Genomic DNA, 8,682 nt, shown 5'->3' with positions numbered 1-8,682 from the left:
GTCTCCTGGAACTACAAACCAAATTAAAACTAAATCTGTAAAAAATTTCCAGAGTGGAAAGTAAAACAATCCAACTTCACGCAACAAGAGCTGGAAAAAATCAAACAAATCTACGTATAAATCATCAACCACAGAATTATGGCTCAGATTAATTCTGGGTTAATTAATTGACCCGTCTCTCTGTTATCTCAGCTGACACCAGGGGGCGCTGTGCTGAAGATTAAAAGTTAATCTGTAAATCATTAAATCATGTGATCCAGTTTTGACTGTAGCTCAGCCAGCGAGCTAACAGGCTCATTAGCATGTTAGCAAAAAAAGTTTGTGTTTCATTTTGTTGATTCTTGTTCACTTCCTATTAGCTTTTCAGTCAATTAGCATGTTCCACTCATGCTGAAAAAGTCCATTCCAGGTGTTCATGGAGGTCACATGACCCAGTCTATAACAGCTGCAGTTTGTCACCTGGCCTCTGGGGGGCTCCAGGGATTAATGTCTCACTCTTGCGTAATCACTCATGACGTAAACCTGATTGGTCGATTCTTCTGAGGCTACGAGGCGACGCCCTGACTGACAGCCTCCTTGTTGAAAGTGATGCAGCACTCTGATTGGTCCGACAGGCTGAGGGGGAGGGGCTCGAGGGGCTTCGTTTCCTGGGAGATGGTGGTTAACTTCTGGCGGCTGCGGCAGCGTCGTATCGCAGCAACCGTGAAAAGGACGAGGGCGCTGAGCAAGAGGGCCGTCCCGCTCAGGAAGAAGGTGGGAGTGTAACTTCCTGTGACGTCAACGAGCCAACCTGCAGCGAGAGAAGAAGAGTGACGAGGTTAATACCAGTGTTTTCATCTCTTTGAGACTTTTCATAGACTCCTGTAAAACAAGGACGTGATATTCAACTTCCTGCTTCGACCTCTTCTTCTTCTGTTTGTGGTAAGTCTCAGTTTAACTGTCAACAGGAAGTCCCACAGTTTGAATATTTGTTAGCTGACGTCCACAGAAGGGGAGAATCAGGGCAGCAGGAGTTCTAGAACTTTGAGATCAAAAACTGAGCTATGGCTAAGTCCCGCCCCCTAATGCAATGAACCAATCACAATGCTTACATAGATTCCCATACACTCCAACACTTTCTGCTCTGACGTCCATCAAATTTAAACTATCCTCAAAATTTTCCAAAAACTTGAACTTTAAAAATTGTGCAAAAGTTCCAAAAATTATGAGATTTCAAAGTTTTCCCAAAAAATAAAGAATTGTCATTAAAAATATATTTTTTTAACTTAGCAAAAATTTTGATAATTTGCAAAATGTTCAAAAAAAATTGGAACATTTTTCTATATTCAAATTTTTTTTCAAAAAATTAAAAATAAAAAAATGTACAAAAAAATTAAAAATAAAAAAAGAATTAAAAACCTCAGTCCAACAAAATGTCAAAGTATGATTTTATTTAGTTACGGTGTCTTTAATCATTAATACCCTTGTTAGCTGTTGTCCAAAGGGCTCTAGTTAAGCTAACGTTAGCTTCTGGAGCTTAGCTTCATTAGCTTAGCTGTAAGAGCTGAGATAACGAGGGTTCTCAAATGTGCTGAATGATTTAGTGTAAATCCTGTAGCTCCAAACTTACCGGACCTGTAAATTTAGTCTCTAACTGAAGCTTTTTATCAACCCTCAACAATAAAATGATCCATATATCCTTCTAACATGGACTTAAGAGCTTTTTGGGGACTGAAAGATGAAATGTGGTCTTCCTGTCTCCAAACAAAGTCTCCTCCTCTGAGTCCTGCCATCTGCCTGTGAGCTCTAAAAGCTGCAAAGTCGTTAAATTCTGAGATGAAGTGAAAGTTTGGGGTAAATATCAATGAAATGTGTTTATTAAAACAAACTCCTGATGTCAGATAAATTCTCTTCCTGGTTATTTTTCAGACTGATCTTTGCTCGCTGAGATCAACCAATCAGCTGCCAGCGCTCTGACGTTACGTAACAAAGCTGTTATCTTCAGCTCGGCTGTTTTTACTCACTCCCTGTCGTCAATATTACATCACATCCTGCTGATCGATCCGTGTGTGGAGCAGTGCTTTCATCACACACTGCACAAACAGACAGGAAGCTGTGATAACTCAGCTTCAGCTCATTTCTTTACATGTCCGATGACCGAGCTGTTAATCGCTGTCCAGCTCATGGACAAGAGTTTAAAGCTTGATTCTGATTGGTCCACACCTCGTTAGAGCTCATTCATCCATCCGTGATGTAACAGAGTTTTTGTGTTTGTGTCAGTATTACTACATGTTTACTAGAAGCTCTTGGACTAAATGATGCAGTACCTCTGGACACCACAGGGGGCGGTGCTGAGCAGGAAAACACAGAAAATACACTTGGAGCTGGTTAGGAGTCATAAACACGTGTCAGATCTTCTCCAATTAGTTTCTCACCTCCTACTGGCGGGCTGATCAGGTACGGGATGGCGTGGAGGAAGTAGACCACGCCCAGCGCAGAAGACAGGTACGGGGCTCCCACCAGGTCTGACGTCACCACGGGGATCAGAGCCACGTAGGCGCCGTCAAAGTATCCGTAGAGGACGGCGAAAGGCACGAGAAGCGCGAAGGAGCGGAGCAACGGCGCGGTCAAGCAGCAGAGGCCCTCCATCGCCACGGAGAAGATGTAACACGCCAGACGGTAAGGCTTCAGACACCTGAGGGAGACAGAGAGGAGGTGACGTCACTCCATGGTCAAACGTTGATGTAAACAAAGCGTGGGTGTGTTTGTACCGTCTGTCCGTCAGCCAGCCGAACGTGATGTTCCCCACGATGTCGATGACGCCCAGGATGGACATGAGGAAGGCGGCCTGCTGGTGGCTGACGCCCACGCTCAGAGCGTACGGCACCAGGTAGACGAAGGGGAGGCTGCAGCCGCTCGCCAGGAAGAGGAAGGACACGGACAGACCCAGGAAGTCCGGCAGCAGCAGGAAGCGGTACTCCTTACTGGACAGGAAGACGGAGCTGAAAGACCGCTTTACCTGAGGCTGAGGGGCGGGGCTTGCTGACAGGAGGCGGTCCTCCGACTCTTTAGAGGGCTTGATGGCGAGCTCTGCGTCATGCTTCTGGATGTTACCTACATCAGGAGACACAGGTGAGTGTGGTGCCATGTGATGGTTCAAACACACACCCTGAGTCAGCCAATCAGCTCCTCACCTTGTTTCTCCTCTCCCGCTGACTCCGCCTCCTTCCCCTCTGTGTCCTCCTCCTCCTCCTCCTGCACCGTGATTGGTCGCAGCAGCGCCCCGCAGACACACAGGTTGGCCACGAAGGCACTGAGGACGAGCAGCGCCCCCCTCCACGAGTACAGCTCGATGAGCAGCTGCACCGCCGGCGCCAGCACAAAGGTTCCAATCCCGCTGCCCGACATGGCGATGCCGTACGCCAACGCCTTCCGTCTGCGGAAGTAACAGCCCACCATGGCGATGGCGGGCGTGTAGCAGAGAGCGAAGCCGACACCTGGAGAGACACAAAGAGGAAAGTGTTAAAGAGCAGAGCTGGGTGAGGATGGTCAGGTGTGTGTTCAGGTGTGTGTTCACCTGTCAGCACGCCCATGCTCAGGTAGAGCAGCTCCAGGCTGCTGCAGAAGGAGCTGAGGAGGAGGCCGATGGAGGAGAGGAGGCCGCCAAGCATCACCGCCACCCGGCACGACCAGCGGTTCCCCACCAGACTGCCCACAGGAGCTGCACACACACACACACACACACACACACACACACACACACGCTCAGTCAATCAATCAAACAATCAGCTGATTGATCAGCTGATCAGTGGATGCTGGGTTCAGCACTGACCACAGAGCATCGTGGTGCAGTCGACCAGGCTGTGGATCCACGCCGTGGCTGCGTAGTCGGCTCCGAAGTGAGCCTGGAACTCCACGAAGAAGATGGACACACACCTGAACACACACACACACACACACACACACACACACACACACAGAGGAAGTTACACCACAAATCAAAACATCAATCACTGATCAATCAGAGTCTTTTCTGATGGCGAGGGTCGTAACCTTTCAGGAGGCCTGTCAGGTGTGTGTGTGTGTGTGTGTGTGTGTATGTGTGTGTGTGTGTGTGTGTGTGTGTGTGTGTGTGTGTGTGTGTGTGTGTGTGTGTGTGTGTGTGTGTGTTACGAAACCATACTGGTTTCAGCTGATCTCTGCTGGACTTCAGAGCCCCTCTTATGAAACCCGAGGTCACGTGACCACTTGTTTGTAATGTTTGACTCGTCAGGGATTCACCTCTACACTCACGAAGCAATGCATCATGGGAGATAGCATCAGCTGCACATTAGAAATAACAGTTAGCAGCAGAGTGAGGGGGTCAGAGGTCAAAGTGGGGTCCTGCAAATGTCCTGAACCTCCTCTTTCCTGACTGAGAGCGTGTCCCTGAACGCACCGTCAGCTCTGGTCTGCAGCAACACGTTACCCAGACGCCTCAGAGGTGACATGTTTGTTCAGGTGCCAGAGTCTCACACACTCTCAGGAGTTAACTCAGCACACACACACACACACACGGGTCATGCAGTTCATTGTGTTACAAAATCAAAGTGAACCGTGTTGTTGTTGGCGGCTCAGACTGAATCTGTGGCCAACAGCTGGAGCTTCAAGACCAATCTTTCTATTTCTGTCAGAAACTCCTGAAGGCTGAGCTCAGGGTCAGAGACCACCACACGGTCTCTGTGGAGTCGCTGCGAGAGTCGTTCAGAGAGTCGTTTGTTTTTACTGTGAAAAACGTTTGAAGCTGTTCAAACTTTCTGATTGTCTAAAACTAACTGTTCTAAAACTAATCAGAAAAACACTTTTCAAACAGGACAAAGCAAATCTATAAACGGCTAAATTTTGAGGGAAAGGGAACGCTCTAAATGCTGAATGTGACTCGGAAGTGATTTTGGAGTTTGCTTTTTTTCAAAACAGAAAAACACGATTCACTCCCCATAAACTTCTAATAAACTCTTACAAACTCCAACAATCTCCTTCTGCTGTCTTTCCTCAACACTTTCTGCCAACACGAACCGACTGACCCCTGAAGTAACCGCTCTCAGGTCACGTTCAACATTTTTTTGCGTTTCCTTTCGCTCAAGATTCTGTAAATTTGGTTTCAGGGCTTTAAAAAAAGTGTTTTTCCATTTGTCCTTTTTAAAACTCTTTATTTGATTTAATGTAGGTTTTTTTTTAAGGAATATTTTGTAAAATGAAAATTTGTTTAAAGTTTGTCAGAATGTTGCAAACTTTGTCTGTTTGGACTTCTCAGCCACCGTAGTGTTCTGTAAAATTCACTGTCATACATGTCTGCTGTCAGCGCGGAGGAAGATGGATGTTGTTGACCATCAGCTGTGAGAAAACATGTGTGTGTGTGTGTGTGTGTGTGTGTGTGTGTGTGTGTGTGTGTGTGTGTGTGTGCTTGGTGTTGACAGAAACAGAAGCTGTGGGAACAAACGACACTCTGACTTTAACTATTCATAGCGGCTGTGACACGGCGGTGTTGGTGTTGGCGGCGGCGAGCAGGGAGGTTGTTTCCTGTGTGGGTCTGATCCCTGACTCTGATCCTGAACGCAGCTCAGATTCGGTTTCTTACGCTGTGGATGTGTTTCAGCGTGTCTGACCTGACTTCACTCTGAACACACACACACACACACACACACACACACACACACACACACACACACACACACACACACTGCTCCTGGTCTGCTGTTAGGCCCCAGTCTCTCTTCCTGAAGCTGGAACTCAAAACCGGACCCTGTCAACACCTGGACCCTCAGCCCGGTTCACGTCTCCTCCACACACTGAGGATGAACTATTCTGGTTCTCCCCTGGACTCTAGGCTGACAGGATCCGGTCCGAGGACCTTCAGGACTCTCTGATGGACACAAACTGTCTGCACTGAGTCTCAGTTTCACTGTAACTAACCTGTCAGCTGAAACCTGAGTCCAAAACAAACCCAGAATCAGTTCTTCAGGTCTTTCTGAACAACAAGAAACTCTAAAACGTGTGTGTGTGTGTGTGTGTGTGTGTGTGTGTGTGTGTGTGTGTGTGTGTGTGTGTGTGTGTGTGTGTGTGTGTGTGTGTGTGTGTGTGTGTGTGTGTGTGTGTGTGTGTGTGTGTGTGTGTGTGTGTTACCTCGTCACTGCCCGTGTGCAGACCGTCACCATGAAGCAGCATCCAACGATCACCCAGCCCCAGCCTCCATCGGGGGGCGGCACCGCTCTGCTCCGCTTCACATCCTCCACCCTGCAGCCAGAGCCCATGTCTGCTGGTCCTGGTTCTGGTCCTGGTCTTGGTCCGCGGGGGTCCGGATTAGAGAAGGTGAACTAGTGAGGAGTTTGTCGTGCAGGGCGATAGATCAGTCTGCCAGAAGTTCAGAACTCAGCCGGTCTACAGAGATCAGGTTCAGAGGAGGACCGCTCCATGTCAGGTATCCAGGTGGTCCCCTGTGGTCCCCTGTGGTCCCCTGTGGTCCCCTGAGGAGGTAAGAGGAGCAGGAGTTAAAGACAGATGGATGAAGGTGTAGTCCAGCAGCTCAGATCCAGATCACAGGCTGAAGGAGTGTGAGCCAGGCTCTGTGTGATCCTGTCAGTCAGACCCTGCAGAGTCCCAGAGTCCAGCTCAGCCAAGTCTAGCCCCTCTGGTCTGGAGCTGGAGTTAAAAAGCGTCTTCAGTCAATCAGTGACCAGCTGACCCTCAATCATTAACCCAGCTCTGTGTCAACTCAGGAGGTGATGACTTCAGCAACCCTCAGACCCCCCCCCACGAGCGCTCCCTCTGTAGCATCAACAACACGCCACTGGGGGCGCTCCTGACACCTGCCCCTGAGCCGGGGCGGGTGGGGCAGTCTCTGAGGACCGCACCAGGTGTCAGGTGTCAGGTGTCAGAGACTCTACAGGCGAACAGGTCTAACAGGCCCTCAGCGCCCCCTCTGGGTATTTATAACCTGGACCAGACAGTCCACCTGCAGGGTCAGGACAACCACAGGACCAGGACTACGGCTGGGGATTTTCATACCAGGCTGAGAGCAAGCCACAGACCAGAGCCGGGACCAGGATTGGGGTCAAAGAAAACCAGAAAGTGGGTCAAACTGGGCCAAAGCAGGCGTGTCAGGTGTTCAGGCTCCTGCAGGTGGAGCCTCGATTCAGGTTACATCATTTTCTCACCTCCAGCTCCCTGACACCTGAGAGGGTGTGTGAGGAACGCCTCAGGTCTTCTCCTGACCCACTTCTGGCTCTGAGCGCCACACGTTGAGATCACTTTAAGAGGATCTCCAGACGACTCTGTGACCTGAAAAGTCACCGTCTGAAAAATGAAGTTTGCAGAAAGTTCCTCAAGTTAAGAAAGTCTGAATCAGGGCGCCCCCTTGTGGGACCCTCGGGTCAGGAACTTTAAAGTTTTCTAATAAAGATTGTTTCCCTACCCCACCCTCACAAACCTCTCATCTCTTTATTTATTACTTTCTAATGAATCCACAGACTGGTCCTGGTCAGTTTGATCCACAGAGCAAGTTTTCTGTCTGATCAGCCTTTCAAAATAAAAGCCTGTGAATAACTGCAGATTTTAGACACAGGAAAAAAAAGTCAGTGTTGAAAGTAAATTAGCAAAATGTCACATGAATTTGAAGTTTTCCCTCTCATGAAGTTGCTCTGCTCTGAGTCCTGAGCATCAACTTGTCTCCTCCTTTAACTGGAGCTGTTGGAGAAACTTTCCTCCCCACAGCTGGAAGACCAGACCCTGAAGACCAGACCCTGAAGACCAGAGCCTGAAGACCAGACCCTGAAAACCACACCCTGATGCTCACACCCTGGTGATCAGTCTGAGCGCTCTTTAATCAGCTGATTCCTGCTCTTTGTGCTCACCTGCTGCACGCGCTGCAGATGTTTGAAGTTTCAGGCTCTCGCGCGCGGACTCAGGAGCTCCTCGCGGGTCTCCTCCTCGCGGCCTCTCTCATCTATCGGCCCCTGGTCGATCAGATCTCGGTTGTTGGCAGCTTGTTGTGTCGCTGTGTTGCGCCGTGTTTGGTCCTCATCCTCAAAGTGACACGAGGCTCAACATGCCTGAAAACACTCCACCCTTCCCCCTCCCGGTCTCTCCCCGTCTGTCTCTCCCTCCCTCCTTCCCTCCTTCCCTCCTTCCCTCCTTCCCTCCTCGTGTTCCTCTCTTTTCTCCCCCTCTCGTCTGTTTTTGATTTTCTCATTAGGCGCTTCAGTTCTAAACAAATGAGTCAACTTTGAACAATTTCTTTCTGAAAACTTCTCACACAGAACATGACAAAGCACAGATGAGACTTTATTACACAAACTTTAAAGTTAAAACTAAAAGTTTTAACTTAGTTTTGTTGTGTTGCATTCACTGTCATACATTATAAAAAAAAGCTCAGCTCTGTAACTGACAGATTTATAATTGGATGTTACATGTTAAAGCCAGTGTCTGAGGTTAAAGCTTCGAGGGGGAGGGGGCTGAGCATACAGTCTTGTTTTTGTTGACACACAGTGTAGTGGGTAAACCCAGCGCCGAACACACAATTTTCAGGATCAAATCTTCATTTTCCTCAATAACTTTATATTTAAATCTTTATAATTAGGCTGCACTTGAGTTTGAATGAAAGATATATCGAAATTTTCTGTTGCTCCTGTCTTTTCTGAGCATTATGGGGATTCCAGAAGTACATAT

At 48.4% G+C, this 8,682-nt stretch overlaps 1 protein-coding gene across 1 annotated transcript; it reads right to left on the bottom strand.

The window, feature by feature from the left end:
- Positions 1-179: 179 nt before the first annotated feature.
- On the bottom strand, positions 180-6,269 carry slc16a12b (solute carrier family 16 member 12b). The gene is made up of 7 exons (XM_074663831.1): positions 6,142-6,269; positions 3,812-3,915; positions 3,557-3,700; positions 3,174-3,476; positions 2,751-3,093; positions 2,415-2,674; positions 180-790 (listed from the first exon to the last, which is right to left on the bottom strand). Exons 1-7 carry the CDS (start codon positions 6,267-6,269, stop codon positions 546-548), a joined length of 1,527 nt encoding a protein of 508 aa, XP_074519932.1. The 3' UTR covers positions 180-545.
- Positions 6,270-8,682: the final 2,413 nt, after the last annotated feature.

Source organism: Halichoeres trimaculatus, unplaced genomic scaffold, assembly GCF_033239565.1.
Source record: "Halichoeres trimaculatus isolate MK-OKI-2021-1 unplaced genomic scaffold, fHalTri1.1 fHalTri1_scaffold_23, whole genome shotgun sequence".
Taxonomy (NCBI): domain Eukaryota; kingdom Metazoa; phylum Chordata; class Actinopteri; order Labriformes; family Labridae; genus Halichoeres; species Halichoeres trimaculatus.
Note: the sequence above shows the minus strand (reverse complement) of the source record. Positions and strands in the feature narration are given on the sequence as shown.

Coding starts and splice junctions, on each gene's coding strand:
- slc16a12b (XM_074663831.1), bottom strand. CDS start 6,269: ATGGGCTCTGGCTGCAGGGTGGAGGATGTGAAGCGGAGCAGAGCGGTG. Junction 3,701..3,811: donor CTGCACCACGATGCTCTGTG/GTCAGTGCTGAA, acceptor GTGTGTGTGCAG/CTCCTGTGGGCAGTCTGGTG. Junction 3,477..3,556: donor GAGCATGGGCGTGCTGACAG/GTGAACACACAC, acceptor GTGTCTCTCCAG/GTGTCGGCTTCGCTCTCTGC.